This window comes from Panthera onca, chromosome E1 (genome assembly GCF_046562875.1).
Source record: "Panthera onca isolate mPanOnc1 chromosome E1, mPanOnc1 haplotype 2, whole genome shotgun sequence".
Classification (NCBI taxonomy): domain Eukaryota; kingdom Metazoa; phylum Chordata; class Mammalia; order Carnivora; family Felidae; genus Panthera; species Panthera onca.
In genome coordinates, this window is record NC_138352.1 from 58,126,378 (window position 1) to 58,143,072 (window position 16,695).

General features: G+C 55.0%; 1 protein-coding gene across 8 annotated transcripts; it reads left to right on the forward strand.

The window, feature by feature from the left end:
* The first annotated feature begins 44 nt into the window (after window positions 1-44).
* Window positions 45-16,688, forward strand: WNK4 (WNK lysine deficient protein kinase 4). 8 transcript variants are annotated; one of them, XM_078437119.2, is made up of 19 exons: window positions 45-1,658; window positions 3,061-3,233; window positions 4,220-4,440; window positions 4,819-4,976; window positions 5,451-5,539; window positions 5,630-5,846; window positions 7,827-8,091; window positions 8,343-8,464; window positions 8,692-8,750; window positions 8,843-8,960; window positions 9,234-9,350; window positions 13,546-13,683; window positions 14,254-14,308; window positions 14,412-15,007; window positions 15,087-15,147; window positions 15,247-15,655; window positions 15,739-15,938; window positions 16,105-16,202; window positions 16,349-16,688. In XM_078437119.2, exons 1-19 carry the CDS (start codon window positions 900-902, stop codon window positions 16,355-16,357), a joined length of 3,864 nt encoding a protein of 1,287 aa, XP_078293245.2. In that variant the 5' UTR covers window positions 45-899; the 3' UTR covers window positions 16,358-16,688. The 8 variants fall into 8 exon arrangements, with proteins under 8 accessions (XP_078293245.2, XP_078293250.2, XP_078293247.2 ...); XM_078437124.2 differs by having other exon boundaries at window positions 16,105-16,160; XM_078437121.2 differs by having other exon boundaries at window positions 14,415-15,007.
* Window positions 16,689-16,695: the final 7 nt, after the last annotated feature.

Sequence of the window (16,695 nt, forward strand, 5' to 3'; positions counted from 1 at the left end):
AGGGTAGAGGAGGCCTATGGCCTTTGTAAATGAAAAGGTGCCCCCGTGCTGGCAGGCTCCAGGGGGCCTGTGGTTTTACATCTGCTGGGTGGGCTGTGTGGGGGAGTGCTGATGGAACACAGCTTAGGGACAGACTGCTTTCTGAATTGGAATAACTTCATGGCTTCCCCTTCTCCCCCATGAAAGTCCTGAACTGCTCTGAAGCCCCTCCCTCCATCCCACTGGTCCGGGGTGGGGTAGTTGAGGCCAAGGGGAGCTGAAGGGGTGTAAACCGGATATGGACTTTGGTTTATTGGGAACTTGGGCAAACAGAAGGAGGAGGAAGGAGAGCCCACAGAGCAAAAACAGCTACTGTGGCCAGGGCTAGGCTGCGGCCAAGGTAGGAAGGCGGAGGGGATGGGTGACCGGGTCCTTGGCTTGGGGGAGGGACTTGTCCTGGGGTGCACACACCCATCCCTGTGCAGCCTAGAGGGTCAGCGGCTTGGGAGAAAACCAGACCTTTCCATTGACCTCTGTATTGTCGGCCTGGGGCTACTCCGGACGAACAGGAGGGGGTGGCGCTACCTTATCTGGGGCTTGCAGGCGGGTGGTAACCTTCCCTTAACCACCCCTCTCTCCCCCCACGCTTCTAGGGCCGGAGGGCCGCCGTCACGTTTCCTCTCCCAACCCCAGCATCGTGCCTCCCCCAGCTACCCCCGCCCCCCGACAGGTTTGCTCACTCTTAGTGCGGGAGGACACGCGGCCGCCTCGCACCGGGTCGACTTCGGAATGAGCCTCCGGGCGGTGCACCGGGAGGCGAGGGAGAGGAGGGCCTGCGGCCGGGGGCGGGGCGGCCGAGGTGAGGGGCTGCGCACCCGATTCCGCGCGGCTGGCCGCTCCGAGGGGGCCGCCCTGGGGGGATGAGGGCGGGGCCGGGGGCGGGGCTGCAGGACGGTCGAGCCCGGACTGGGGCCCCGGTAGCTCAGCCCGAGCGCTGCGCACCCAGCCAGTCCGCCTCCTCTCCAGCCGCCAGGCTTGCTGCCCTGCGGCGCCGGCCCTTCCTCATGCTGGCACCCCCGGCCTCCGAGACTGCGGTCCCCATGTCCCAGGCAGAGGCCGACCTGGCCCTGCGGCCCCCGCCGCCTCTCGCTGCCGCGGGGCCGCCCCGCCTCGGGCCCCCTCCTCGCCGGGCGCGCCGCTTCTCCGGGAAGGCTGAGACCCGGCCGCGCTCTTCCCGTCTCAGCCGCCGCAGCTCAGTCGACTTGGGGCTGCTGAGCTCTTGGTCCCAGCCAGCCTCACCCGCTCCGGAGCCCCCTGAGCCTCCGGACTCCGCTGAACCCGGCCCCGCGAAAAGCCCACCGCCTAGCTGCCCAGAACCCCCCGAGGGCACGTGGACCGGGGGAGCCCCCGCGAAGGCTGCAGACTCAGCGCGTCCAGAGCTAGCAGTCTCGGCAGGAGGCCCGGGGTCCCGGGAACCGCCGAGGGTCCCCGAAGCCGCGGCTCGGGAGCGGCAGAGGGAGCAGGAGGAAAAGGAAGACACGGAGACCCAGGCAGTGGCAACGTCCCCGGACGGCCGATACCTCAAGTTTGACATCGAGATTGGACGTGGCTCGTTCAAGACGGTGTATCGAGGGCTGGACACCGACACCACGGTGGAGGTGGCCTGGTGTGAGCTGCAGGTGCGGCTGGGCACCCCCTCTGTGGCACCTGGGATGGGACCCTTTGGAGGTCTGGGGATGAGAAACCTAGGGGACAGCAGCAAGGGAGAGATCTATTTTTCCAGTCAAATGTCTGGACACTCCTGCCCCACCTTGCTCTGATGATTAATGGATCTGACTGATTCTGGGCTGCAGAAGGAAAAACTGAGGCAGGGGGTACATGGAAGCTCCCCTATGGGTTGTGGACATTTTAACTTTGAAGTCTCTGTACTCAACCCTGAGAGGTGGAAGATAGGATGCTAAATCGGGGAGGTAGCCAGTTTGGATCTGAAGGGGACCAATTTCCCTCAGTAGTAACAATCTCTTCCTTTCCCGTTCCCCTTAGTACTGAAACCCTCAGTGTGACCCTGGTCCTCCTCCTTCACCCTGGATCTTTGCAGATTAGGAGGCTGGGATGATGGAAGCTAGAAGCTGGGGCAGGGTCCTCTCCATTTCCAAAAGATTTAGAGTGGTGGTAGCAGGATGGGGCCCTCCCAGGCCCCTTCTGGAACAGTCAGACTTCTAGACTTCTCCACAACTGGGGGAGGGGGAGACAGAGAGCTCCAGCCCTGGCCTGAATCCAGTCCTTCTCCTCATCCCACTGTCTACCTGGGCTCTCCCTTCCCAGACCCAAAGGCACTGAACCCAATGGGCTTTAGGGGGATGTTGGTGTGAAGGATTTCTTCTCATGGAGGGAAGAACCCAGTTAAATCTGGGCCAGCAGCAGCTTTGGGCAGAGCCTGGGTAAGGGTCCTCCCCTCCAGCCCTGGCACTGGGCTCGCCCCTTGCGCCTGCCAGTGGCGCGCCCTAGGCTGTAGGCCAGGCAAGGAGAGGCAGCCAAACCAATGGGGTGGGGGGACGGGTGGCGAGGGATATGAGAGGGGGGCGGGACGGCCAGGGGCAGGGGGCGGTCTCCTGGTCCTGGATCTTTCTCTCTCTCTCTCTGTAACTCCCTCTGCAGCCCTCCGGCCTCCTGTCTGGATCTAGCAGTTCCCAGTTTCTGGGGCCAACCCCGTTGAGGGCCCCAATTCTCTGCCCGCTGTCAGCCTGCTGCCCGCCTGCTGCCTGCCCGCTGCCAGCCCCTGGGGCGTCCCCTCCCGCCCCACGGCTGGCCAGGGAGGCCACAAAGGCGCTATTGAGCTCAGGGCTCCTGGACGGGGCTGCATAAAGGCCCTTGTGTCCAGCGGGGGGTCCAGGGGCGGCCCCAGGCCCAGGATGGGCGTGTCCTTGCAGCAGCCGGAGGGGGCGGACCGAGAATTCGGGGTATACAGCTCCTTGGGCGAGCGATGACCTAGCCCCATTCGCGACTTAGGCCCTTCCTCGTTTCTGGGGGGGTCCTGGGCCTGATGTGATCTTGACTCCCACCCATCCCCTACCCCCACAGACTCGGAAACTCTCTCGAACGGAGCGGCAGCGATTCTCTGAGGAAGTGGAGATGCTCAAGGGGCTGCAACATCCCAACATCGTCCGCTTTTACGATTCGTGGAAGTCGGTGCTGAAGGGCCAGGTTTGCATCGTACTGGTCACCGAACTCATGACCTCCGGCACGCTCAAGACGTGAGCTCTGCGCCTGGTGGTAGTGTTGGTTGGTGGGTGAACTGGTGGTGGGAGGTCCCCACTCCTTCTGGGACTTCTCCCAGGCTCCCCAAACTCCAGATTTAGGTCCAAAATCAGGCGCTCACCCACCCCTACTGCATCCCTGCCTTGGTGAGTGGCAGTGTCTACCCAGCACTCCAGCTGAAACTTGGGCGTCTCCCCAGATGCCTCCTTTGTCTCCGCTCTGTACATCCACCTTCTCCACCAGTCTGTCTCCAAGGCCCTTCTTAAAATGCCCCACTCTGCTTTCCCTGTTCCATGCGCTGCCACCTCAGTGGTCTGGAGCCCTGCAGCAGCCCCCTAAAGGGCCTTCCCCCACTCTGCCCTCACCTTTCGGAGCAGTCCTGTCTTCCCGCAGTCTGGTCAGCCTCTCTCCATTCCTTAAAACCCCTTAAAGGTTTCCCACCACCCTCAGGAAAAAGTCCACACTCCCTAACCTACTCACAAAGTCCTTAGGATTTAGCCTCCTCTTGAGCCTAAATTCTACAAAAACTGAATTCCCAGCACCTCCTCCCACCCTGCCCTATCACCGCCTGCGTGCCTTGGAGCACAGTGTCCCCTCGGCCTGGAAAGTCTCCATCCCTTCCCCTTTTCACCCTTGAACCCCTACTCATCCTTCAAGATGCAACATAAAAGTTATTTCCTTTCCGAAGCCCTCCCCCACGCCCAAGGCAGTTAGTCATCCCTTCCGGCACCCCCACAGCCCCTTGGCGCAGCCTTATCTGTGAATTTATGCCTGACCCATTTTGTAATCTCGGGTCTACTACCACACCCCCGACTCAGTTTCTCTGTGGGGCGCACCGCGGACTGAGCTAGAATAATGCTGAGAGAAAATGTGTACCTGGCGGTGCCGGTGGAACTAGGGTAACTTCCCAGTGGGGGTCTCCTCCCCCCCCCCCCCCCCCCCGTGTCTCCGCCCTGACCCTGGCTCTGCACCCCTCCCCCAGATACCTGAGGCGGTTCCGTGAGATGAAGCCGAGAGTTCTTCAGCGCTGGAGCCGCCAGATCCTTCGGGGGCTTCATTTCCTACACACCCGGGTACCCCCCATTCTGCACCGGGATCTCAAGTGCGACAACGTCTTTATCACAGGCCCTTCAGGGTCGGTCAAGATCGGGGACCTGGGCCTGGCCACGCTCAAGCGCGCCTCCTTTGCCAAGAGCGTGATAGGTGCGTTCCTCCAGGAGGTCCTTGCTATTCCTACCTCCCCCGCGTTAGAAGAGACCCTGGGGGCCCAGTCTCCCCAGCTGGGTCCTTGGAGTTGCACGGAGTTACAAGAGCATGGGGAAAGTGGGGAGACTTATGGCATCCTCTCTCCCCCCCGCACCCCTCCCACACACATACACACACACACACACACACACACACACACACACACACACACACACACACGGTGGGGAAGGGTCCGTTACTAGCACTCCAGAACTCCTGAGGTTGCTCACCCTCTCCGTCCTCCCCCTCCCTCGCACCTGGCCTGTGGTACGCCCATGAGGAAGGAGGAAGCCAGAGGGAGGCTCTGCAGCCTAATGCCTGCTGTGGATCCTACAGGGACCCCGGAGTTCATGGCCCCGGAGATGTACGAGGAAAAGTACGATGAGGCGGTGGACGTGTACGCGTTTGGCATGTGCATGCTGGAGATGGCTACCTCAGAGTACCCTTACTCCGAGTGCCAGAATGCCGCGCAAATCTACCGCAAAGTCACTTCGGTGAGAGGGGGCGGGGAGGGGAGACAATTCCAGATCTCCTCCCATTTTCCGACCCTTACCAGCCTGCGTCAATGCCCTTTCCCTTAAAGAAAGCAGGCTAGACGCAAAGATGCTCTGGTAAACACTGAAGGATATTGGATGCACACACGCCCTATCCCCTTACTAGCTGTTTAGAATAATGATGTGTGTAGCACTCTCTAGAGTTTGCAAACGATTTCACATCTGATCTTTCACCCGCAGCGTGAGCAGGGCGTCTCGTCCTGCCCTGCGCTTTACAAATGGGAAAACTGGCACACTGGGAGACTTGTTCAAGGTCATTCTGTCGATACTTGGGCTGGGATTTGAAATCAAACCGTCCAGTAGCTGTCGCGGTGCCTTTGCGATTGCATGCCCTGCTGCCCCAGACGGGGTGAGGGGCAAGCAGAGAGCTGGGGCGCAGAGGCCTGGAGGCCTCATGCGTCCCCTTTCCTCTAGGGCACAAAGCCGAACAGCTTCTATAAGGTGAAGATGCCCGAGGTGAAGGAGATCATTGAAGGCTGCATCCGCACAGATAAGAACGAGAGGTGGGGTGGAGGGGGCAGGATGGGGGTGGATTCAGGGGCAGGGGTGGGGGGACGGCGGCAAGGCTCCGCTCACCGCAGCACTCCCCCCAGATTCACCATCCAGGACCTCCTGGCTCACGCCTTCTTCCGCGAGGAGCGCGGCGTGCACGTGGAGCTGGCGGAGGAGGACGACGGCGAGAAGCCCGGCCTCAAGCTCTGGCTGCGCATGGAGGACGCGCGGCGCGGGGGGCGCCCGCGGGACAACCAGGCCATAGAGTTCCTGTTCCAACTGGGCCGGGACGCGGCAGAGGAGGTGGCGCAGGAGATGGTGAGCAGAGGACAGACTGCCCTGCGGCTGGGCTTGTGCGTGGCCGGTCAGTGCCATGCGGGTGGGGGCGCCAGGGTGGTGGGAGGGGCACCCAACCTGCCCCTCTCAGAGCGTCTGGTAAGTGTTCCCCTGGCCCGCGCGCCTGTACACACGCATGCCCCAAGTGCGGGCTCACTGCACATTTCCTTTTCCAGAGCAAGCCCTGGGTCCTCCAGCCTGCCTTGCTCTGCTTCCTGCTGCTCTGATTTCCCTGGAATGCTCTTCTCTCCAATTTATTTATTTTTCTCTTTTCCACCCCCCGCCTTCTTTGTTTTTTTTGTTGTTGTTGTTTTGTTTTTGTTTTTGTTTTTTTTTTTCTTCCTCACCTCTTTCTTCCTCCGTGCTCAGAAGCAGGAATTTCAGGAAACCTGCCCCCTCTAGGGTCAAAATTAAATGCTTTGTTCCAGTTCAGCAGGTCCTCCATTACAGGACCCACCACCATTGGTCCTGTTTTATACCAGGATACACTCCTGTCTCTCCTCCACTGGACTATAAATTCCTTGAGGGCAGAGACTGTGTTCTATTGATTTTTCTGTCTCTGACAGTGCTCGGCACATGGTTGGAGCTCATTAATAATCCCACATTTGTACATGGCTTAGAGCACTTTCACATGCATTCGATTGTTGTTACCAACCCTGCCGGGAGTGATTTTATCCTGATATATTGATGAGGAAATGGAAGGTTCAGAGAGGTTGAATATCTTGTCCAAGGTCCTGAGCAAGTAAGTGGCAGAGCTGGATTTAAACTCAGGCTGTTCAGATCTTAAGTCAGATCACCCTGCCCCACCTCCCTTACATGTGCTGCAAAGTTGGAGATGAATAAGGAGTTGATGAACAGAAGCTGCCAGCGCAGGAGAGGCATACATGGGAGAGAGAAGATGCAGGACTGTTTAGGAAGGCCTGAGAAGGGGAGAGAGTATGAGGTTCTTGATAGAAGAATGGCAGTTGAAAGTGTGGGGATCCTCTATGGTAGGTCTGGATAGGGAACCTGAGAATGTGTTTTTAAATGTAGCAGAACAGGTGTACTTAGCACAGCTCAAACCTGACCTAGGATCAAATCTTGATCCATTATGTACAGGGATTCTTTTCTTTTCTTTTTTTTAACGTTTATTTATGTATTTATTTTTGAGAGAGAGAGAGAGAGAGAATGCATATATGTTGGCACACAAGCTGGGGAGGGGCAGAGAGCGAGGGAGAGAGACAATCCCAAGCAGGTTCCACACTGTCAGCGCAGAGCCTGACATGGGGGCTTGAACTCATGAACCATGAGATCGTTACCTGAGCTGAAATCAAGAGTCAGATGCTTAACTGACTGAGCCACCTAGGTGCCCCCCCACTTTTTATTTGAGAGAGAGAGAGAGGGAACAGAAGGAAAGGGGCAAAGAGAGAGGAGGAGAGAGAGAATCTTCAGCATGTTAGGCTTGATCCCATGACCCTGAGATCATGACCTGAACTGAAATCAAGAGTCAGCTGCTCAACCAGCTGAGCCCACCCAGGTGCCCCAAACAGGGGATTCTTGATGATGACACACTATTGATACCTTTAGTTGGGAGACTGTCCTGTGTATTGTAGGATGTTGAGAAGAATTCCTGTCTTCTACTCACTAGATGCCAGTAGGACTGAGGTGTGACAACTACAGGTGTCTCCAAATATTGCCAAATGTTCCCCCTTACCCCTGAGAGCAGTTGATTTACTAGATAACCATGAACTAGTCACGGCTTTACTTATTTCTAAAACAGGGCTAAGCCCACTTCAGAAGGTTGTTGGGAGAATTTAACGATGATAATGTAAAGAGTTGCCAGTTAATGGACACAGTGCATGATCAGTAAATATTAGTGTCCTTTCTCCAGGAGAAATATCCCGAGGCCTCAAGAAGGTGTCCTGATGGGTCTTTGAGTGGAGTCCTCACCTCAAACCGTGCTCCTCGCCCTCTTAACTCCAGGTGGCCCTGGGTCTAGTCTGTGAAGCTGACTACCAGCCAGTGGCCCGCGCAGTACGTGAACGAGTTGCTGCCATCCAGCGGAAGCGTGAGAAGCTGCGCAAAGCTAGGGAGTTGGAAGCCCTCCCCCCTGCACCAGGACCCCCACCAGCAGCTGTCCCCAAGACTGCTGGTCCCCCCAGTGTCTTCCCCCCTGAGCCTGAGGAGCCAGAGGCAGACCAGCACCAGTCTTTCCTCTTCCGCCATGCCAGCTACTCATCTACCACCTGTAAGCCACCCCTGACCTTGGGATATGGGATGTGACCTAGGTCCCAGAACCCTTGGCCTCTGCCCCCGCCCCACTCAGAAGTCCAATCCAGCAGCACTGTCACTTACCCTGCCTTCCACAACTAGCCACGAAGCTCCTTCTGGGAAAGAACTCCCACAGCTCCAGGCCCCTTCTTGCTCAGGCGCCCCCCCCCCCTCCCCGCTCTGCCACCCTTTATTTCCCCTTTTTTGATCCCCTCCCTCCCCCACCAGCGGATTGCGAGACTGATGGCTACCTCAGCTCCTCCGGCTTCCTGGATGCCTCAGACCCTGCCTTTCAGCCCCCTGGGGGGGTGCCATCCAGCCCCGCTGAGTCCCATCTCTGCCTGCCCTCGGTGAGAGGGGGTCACGTGGGGGGCTCCCAGACATTCCAAGCCTGTGACCTATCTTTCTCCTTGTAAAACCCAACCCCATGACCTAGCCCCATGTCCCTGGAAATCCACCACTCTGTCCTCATCTTCCTTAATTCCCTCTGCCTAGTACCCCCAGCATCCTTGACACCATCTCCCTGAACCCCCACAATTGTCTTCCTCTGACCTCGTGAACCTATTTCCCATTTCAGGCTTTTGCCCTGTCCATTCCACGTTCTGGCCCTGGCAGTGACTTTTCCCCAGGAGACAGGTAGGTTCTGGTAGGGGTTGGGGGGCAAGGGTGAGACATATGGCGGGTCCCAGTGTCCATTCTGACACTCCTACGTCCTTTTTCTTTTCTAGCTATGCCTCAGATGCAGCATCAGGTCTTAGTGATGTGGGAGAAGGGATGGGACGCATGAGGAGACTCCCAGGGAGAAATCTCCGGCGTAGACCCCGATCCCGGCTTCGGGTCACTAGTGTAAGGAAAGGGCATAGGAGATGGGGAGTAACCTACGGGACCAGGAGGGAACTGTCAGGGGCGGGTGAGGGAGGTCAGCCAAAAAAGGGGAGAACAGTGTGTGACTGGTACCATAGAGGCAGCCAGTCTGGTTTCTAATATCAGACTTTGGGGGCAGAGTCTGCTTCTGTCCAGTTCCAATCTGGCCACTGTCACTTGGTTGGAGTGGGGTGGGGGCACGTGATGAGGACAGAGGGCTTGACCTCCTCTCCTCTGCTGACTTTGAATCTGAAGGTCTCAGACCAGAATGACAGAGTGGTTGAGTGCCAGCTACAGACGCACAACAGCAAGATGGTGACCTTCCGATTTGATCTGGATGGCGACAGCCCGGAAGAGATTGCGGCTGCCATGGTGAGGGGGGAGGGAGAGGAGGACAGAGTCTTTGGGTCTAGGATAAGAGTCTCCCTCCGGATGTCCCCTGGTACTGAACTATCCCTTCCTCCCACCCAACAGCAAGGGTTTTTAAAGCATGATGACACTGAAGACATCTGCTCTTGTTCTGAGGGCAATTTTTATTTATTCAGTGAGGTTTGGATCCTCAGCTAGAGCAATTTCAGACTAACATAGGGTACACACAGATGCTGTGGTGAGGTACACGCTAGACACATGATACTGTGGCCATGAGTAAAGGGTGGTCTGGGGGCAACAGGGAGAAGAAGTAGAACTTATTCAAAGTCGTGACAGATGGTTAAGAACAGCAGTGAAGACTGAAAAGGGCAGGTCTAGAGGAAGTACAGCATCAGGACAGGCATGGAAGCAGGGAGTGACTTGGAATATGGGATGGGGGAGGGGGGCTTCATGAGGAGACCACTGTCACTAGAACTAAGAGTTCCTCTAGGAGACTTGTGGAAGTGAGGTTGGGCATGTGGAGTAGGCTCAGATTATAGACAGTCTTAAGAGTTAGATGGAGTGTAACATGGTGAGAATAGGCTTTAAGAAGACCATTCTGCCATGGGAAGTGGGAGAGGGTCGGGGGTAGGGAATCCAGTTGGCAGATGGATACAAGAAGCCACAAATGGTCCAAGGAGAAGATGGATTATGGGGGAAGAAAAGAAGAAAAGGGGAGCATCTGAGGGTTGTTTCAGGAAAATAAGTTACTCTGTAATCCAGTTTTTTATTCTATTTATTTAAGTGTATTTATTTATTTTGAGAGAGAGAAGGAGCATGAGTAGGGGAAGGGCAGCGAGAGAAGGAGAGAGAATCCCTTGAGGGCTCCGCACTGTCAGCACAGAACCCAATGCGGGGCTCGATCCCACGAACGTGAGATCATGACCTGAGCTGAGATCAAGAGTTGCACGCTTAACTGACTGAGCCACCCTGGCACCCTTCCAGACATTTATTGATGTAATACAATACAAATAATAGATGCTCAGGAAACATTTGCTGAGTTGAAATGATAGGGAGTTAGGGAGAGAGGATATCATGGGCAACTTGGAGAGTGGAGAAGCTAGTGGGAGTAGACCGTTAAAGGAGAGAGGAAGTTGGAAAATGAAAGTAGATGTTCTTAGGGGTCATGATGAGCTTGAATGACAGAGAGGCTGGCAAGATCCTCCCTGGGAGCACAACACGGTCAGGCAGGCCTGGAGGCAGAAGTGGATCGAGGAGTTGTCAGCATGGAAGGGAGAGTGAAGGGAGACGAGCTTGAGAAGCCAGAGGCAGAGAGGGTCTGAGAGTGGGTCTCAGTGGATACCCCCATTTCTGGGATGGGTGAAATAGGTCATCAAAGGACACAGAGATGGAGCCTGAGAGGTAGGAGGAGCCCCAGAAAATGTTAGGGAAAACTGAGGGAAAAGACAGTTTCAAGGAGGTGATGTGGGGTAAAGCCTGAGGCGAGCCCACACTGACTTTTGTCAGGAGAAGGTCTTTGTGCGAAACCAGCTTCCCTGGAGTGGGGGAAATGGATGCCAGCCTCTGTGGTGAAGGAGTGAGGGGAATGCGAGAAGCATCAGGCTTCGGGAACTCTCTTTAAAGCTTCCCCTCCATCATGTCACTCACCTTGTATCCAGGACAAAGACAAAATGTCACTCGGCACACCGGCTTATCATCTTCCATCAAGCCACTTGACCCTTCAAGAATCTTTCCTCCGACCACACTGGTGTCTGAATGGTCCCCTGACGAGGCTGGCTGCCTTTCCGCTTCTGCCTCCATCTCCTCAGGGGTCTCTTGCCTTGAAAGGCTTCTCTACTAGGCTTTCAAGCACACTCAGATCCCACACAGCCAAAGGGACCCCTCCCCCTGACCACAGGGGTCACCCTCCACGCGTCTACAGCAGACTTGGGTCTGCTCTTCCTGCTGTTTGTCCCTACATTTTTTTTAAAGCTTATTTATTTTGAGCGAGCGAGAGAGAGAGAGAGAGAGAGAGAGAGAAAATCCCAAGCAGGCTCCATGCTGCCAGCACAGAATCCAATGCAGGGCTTGAACTCATGAAACCCTGAGTTCATGACCTGAGTCAAAACCAAGAGTTGGATGCTTAACTGACTGAGCCACCCAGGTGCCCCCTTGCCCCTACATTGTTAATGGCTACCTGTAGTTACAGAGTAAGGTCCCAATTCTGGAGAATGGCCTTTTTTTTTTTTTTTTTTTTAAGTTCTTATCTTTTAATGTTTATTCTTGAGAGAGAGACAGAGACAGAGCATGAGTGGGGGAGGGGCAGAGCCAGAGAGGGACACAGAATCTGAAGCGGGCTCCAGGCTCTGATGTGTCAGCACAGAGCCTGACACAGGGCTTGAACTCACGAACTGGGAGATGATGACCTGAGCCGAAGTCGGATGCTTAACTGACTGAGCCACCCAGGCACCCCTGGAGCATGGCCTTTAAAACTCCCAGCACTCCCAGCTCTGCTCTGGTCTTGACTGTTTTGTGAATGTCCTATGTCCTCTCATACCTCACAGCTGTTAATTCATGCCATTCTCTCTGCCCTTCTCTTCCCGACGAACAGCATGGAACAGGAAAGAGTGGGCTTTCACTGAAGACCCGAGTTCAAATTTCAGCTCTGTGATTTACTGATTTGGTGAATTGGGGCAAATTTCTTAAGCTCTCTGAACCTCAGTTGCTCATCAGTAAAACGATAGTACTCATTTGGCAAAGGTGTTCTGATATGATATGTAATTTATGAGAAGTGAGATCACATATGAGAAATGAAATTATACGAGAAGTGTCCGTACATGGTAGGTCCTCGATGAAGGGTTGCTTTGAGGCTCAGCTCTGTGTGGCCATTCCAGCTTCCCATATTCCCCCTCGGTGGCATGACCTGCTCTCTCTTTGGAATGGCATTTAAAAAAAATTGTGGCAGAAAACACATACCATAAAATTTACCATGTTAACCATTTTTAAGTATACAGTTCAGTGGGGTCAAGTATATTCACTTTGTCGTGAAACAGATCTCCAGAACTTCTTCATCTTGCAAATCTGAAACTGTACCCATTAGACACCTCTCCCTTTCTGCTGGTATTGCATTTGATCTGTACCTTGACCACAGTGCCTTTCCTACCATGTACTGACTTGCAGTAAATTGAGTTGTGTAGATATGTGTCTCTTCTACTATATCTTGGACTTCTTCGGGACTAGGACTTTGTTACATGCTTTTCTGCATTCCTCACCTAGAACAATGTACCCGTACCTACAACAATGCCTGGCACATAGTATGTGCTCTAGTGTTTGTGAAATTGAATGTTATGTTTGCCATTTATTGCCTTATTTTCACTTAGTGTGTGTGTGTGTGAGTAAGCCTGCATGGTTTATGAGCCCTATGAGAGCAGGAGTTATGTCCAAAAGCATATGATGCAACCATGGGAAGAACTCAGGCTCCGGCTTTAGACAAGTCTGGGGGCAAATCCTGTGATGTTAGGCAGACTGAACTTAACCTTTTTGAGCATTGGTTATCTTAACTCTAAAATGGGGTTGTTGGGGCACCTGGCTGGCTCAGTCAGTAGAGCATGCAACTCTTGATCTTGGGGTTGTGAGTTCGAGCCCCATGTTGGGTGTAGAGGTTACTTAAAATTAAATCTTTTTTTAAAAAATCAATAAAATAAAATGGGGTTGTTAACACAGACCCGAGAGAGCTGTTGTTGGTGTTAGATGAGCTCAGACATGTAAAGCATCTGGGCCATGATGCATCCTAGGGATGTTAGCTCCTGTCCTCGAAGGTGTATTTCTCCTCGCACCACATGGTGCCTGGCATACAGTAGATACTTACTGAATACTTATTTTAGGTGGGTGGTTGGCAGAGCAGTGGGGTAAAGGGTTGGTTTTTAAAAACTTTTTTTTAATGTTTATTTATTTTTGAGACAGAGAAATACAGAGCCTGGACGACGGAGGGTCAGAGAGAGGGAGACACAGTGTCTGAAGCAGGCTCCGAGCTGTGAGCACAGAGCCAGATGCAGGGCTCGAACTCACAGACTGTGAGATCATGACCTGAGCCAAAGTCGGATGCTTAACTGACTGAGCCACCCAGGCGCCCCGAAGGGTTGGTTTTTAAAGATCGGTGCAGGGGAGAGAGATGAGCGAGATAACAGCCCTCTGTCCCCTTCCTGCTGACCCTTGCCAGGTGTATAATGAGTTCATTCTGCCCTCGGAGCGAGCCGGATTCCTGAGCCGCATTCGGGAGATCATCCAGCGAGTGGAGACCCTGTTGAAGAGAGATACTGGCCCTGTGGAGGCTGCTGAGGACCCCCTGGGCCCCCAGGTCAGACCTCTTAGATCATCTTTGGGGGGGGGGGGGACAGACTCTCTGCTCCAGACTTCATTACTCTCTGCCAACACCAGCCCCCGTGACTCTAACTCCTTCATCTGTGTGACCCTAACACAGTGGTTCTTACCCCATTTGAGTATCTGATGAAAGCCATGGGCCCTTGTTCTAGAAAAATGTGTTCAATGCATACTTTTCTTTTTAACCCATTATTCTGGTAGAATTTCAGACTTACAGAGAAGTTGCAAGAATTGTACAAAGAACTCCTACTCTTTGCCCAGATTTGCCAACTATTACTGTTTTGTCATGTTAGCTTTATCATTCTCTTCTTCTCTCCCGTCTCTGTATGTATGTGCACATATTATTTTTTTCTGAACCATTTGGGAGTGAATTGCAGACATCATACCCCCCTACCTGTAAATATTTTAGCACATGCACTTTTGAGTCCCTTGAAACTCCTCTTTAGGCTCCTAGAAGTTCATGAGCCCTAGATTAAGCCCTGGCTGAACTGCCATCTAAGACTCAGCTCTTCCCCACTGTGACCATGGGCCCCTTCCTCTCCCTCAGGTGGAGCCAGCATCATTGCCTGCCCTCTCTGACCCCCTACCAGACCCATCCCGTGGTATGTACTGCGTTCTGTCCCTACTCATCACAACCTTTGCAGCTGCTCCTGGGAAGGGCTTAGGGATTGGGGGACAGGGCACTCAGCACACCTTTCTCGCCAGCAGAGCTCCAGAGCAGCACCTCCCTGGAGCAGAGTTGCTGGGCAGCCTTCTCCACCTCGCCATCTTCTCCTGGAACCCCCTTGTCTCCTGGAAACCTGTTTTCCCCCGGAACTCCTGTCTCCCCAAGTCCCATTTTCCCCATCACTTCTCCCCCATGTTGCCCCAGTCCTGTCCCATTCTCCCAAGTCTCTTCAAATCTCTCTCCACAGACCCTCAGCTCCCCACTGGCATTCTCCCCCAGTGCTGCCCAGTTCCCTGGCCCTGCCTCTCAGTCTCTGCCGAGTTGCCTTCTCCCTTCTCCACCTGCCTTCTCTCCCAGTTGTTCTCAGGTCACCATTACTCCTCCTTCCTTTCCCCACTGCCCCTCTGCTTCCCCCCTTCCCTCCACCACAGCAGCCCCTCTCCTCTCTCTGGCTAGTGCCTTCTCACTGGCTGTGATGACCGTGGCCCAGTCCCTGCTGTCTCCCTCACCTGGGCTCCTGTCCCAGTCTCCTCCAGCCCCTCCTGCTCCCCTCCCTAGCTTGCCCCTGCCCCCTCCCCCTGCTCCTTGTGGCCAGGATAGGCCTTCACCCCCAACAGCTGAGACCGAGAGTGAGGTGAGTAGGAAACCAAGAGGGATGGTTAGGGGAGCTCCACTCTGGATCATTTCCCTTCTCATGGACCCACACTTTGCAGGTCCCACCAAATCCTGCTCGGCCACTCCTGGGCGAAGCCAGACTAGCGCCCATCTCTGAAGGTGAGGCCTCTGACCACGGACCTTCCCCTGCCACCTTCCACTTCATACCCTGCCAATTTCTCTCCCTTCTTTCATGACTCTTTCCTTCTCTCTCGACAGAGGGAAAGCCACAGCTTGTGGGGCGTTTCCAAGTGACTTCATCCAAGGAACCAGCTGAGCCTCTACCCCTGCAACCAACATTCCCAACTCTCTCCACTTCCCTGAAGCCTCCAACCCCTCAGCTGACCTCGGAGAGCTCAGACACAGAGGATAGTGCTGGAGGCGGGCCGGAGGCCAGGGAGGCTCTAGCCGAAAGTGACCGTGCAGCTGAAGGCCTAGCGGCTGGAGCTGAGGAGGAAGGGGACGATGGGAAGGAACCCCGAGGGGGGGGCAGCCCCCCACCCCAGAGCCATCCCAGCCCAGTGTGGATGAACTACTCATACAGCAGCCTGTGTCTGAGCAGTGAGGAGTCAGAGAGCAGCGGGGAGGATGAGGAATTCTGGGCTCAGCTTCAGAGTCTTCGGCAGAAGTGAGTCTGGGGAGGAAGGATAAGAGGTGGACTTGGGAGAGCAAAGCATGTGGCTAGCCCTCATGGTCCTGGTGCTTCCTCAGGCACTTGTCGGAGGTGGAGGCACTACAGACACTACAGAAAAAGGAAATTGAGGACTTGTACAGCCGGCTTGGGAAGCAGCCCCCGCCGGGTATCGTGGCCCCAGCTGCTATGCTGTCCAGCCGCCAGCGCCGCCTCTCCAAGGGCAGTTTCCCCACCTCCCGCCGCAACAGCCTGCAGCGCTCTGAGCCCCCGGGCCCTGGTGAGACCGCAGTGGCCAGGCTCCCTTCTTTCCCAGGTCCCCTTCCCTACTGATCTGGCTTTCTTCCAGGCCCTGGGGGTCTGCCCCTTGGTTTGGGGGCATTAGCCCCCCTCTCCCCGTGGCCCCTTCCTTCACTCAGTGCTCTCCCTCCCCATCCTGCACCCAGGCATCATGCGAAGGAACTCCCTGAGTGGCAGCAGCACCGGCTCCCAGGAGCAGCGGGCAAGCAAGGGGGTGACATTCGCCGGGGATGTTGGCAGGATGGTGAGGGCGGGCCCAAGGGAGGGCGAGCCCAGGGAATGGTAACTGGCTGCAGCTTCACCCTTCTCCCATCCTGAAGGTTTCGTCAGTGCTTTTTCTTTTCCCTCCAGTGAATTCAGAACAGAAGCCATGTGTCTCTCCCATACCAGGGCCCATGATGGAGTTCGTGCTCTCAGAATCTGCTGACCAACACAGCTCCGCAAGAAGACCCCAGTACTGAGGAAGTAGAAGGCCAAAGGGGCATGGAGAGTGCTGCTCCATTAGAAGGAAGAGCCAAACACAGGGAATGATTTACTGTGTAGAAGGTGTCAATTCTGCAGCCTACCATCCTCATTCCTCCACCTCCCCAGCCAAAGGTCAACCACTAAGCAATTCCACTCAAGCCCTAATGCTTCTAGAGGGCACACTCCCAGCTGAACAAGTGTAGGGGGTGTACTCACATAGAATTGGCAACAGTCAATTAAAATGCTGAAAACTAGGAATCTGTGATTCTGAC

Excerpts from the sequence above, each read along its gene's own strand:
- WNK4 (XM_078437117.2), top strand. The coding sequence starts at position 900 with ATGAGGGCGGGGCCGGGGGCGGGGCTGCAGGACGGTCGAGCCCGGACT. Across the intron at positions 9,351-13,545 it reads AAGAGATTGCGGCTGCCATG|GTGTATAATGAGTTCATTCT; the intron begins GTGAGGGGGGAG and ends GACCCTTGCCAG. Across the intron at positions 15,008-15,086 it reads CAGCTGAGACCGAGAGTGAG|GTCCCACCAAATCCTGCTCG; the intron begins GTGAGTAGGAAA and ends CACACTTTGCAG.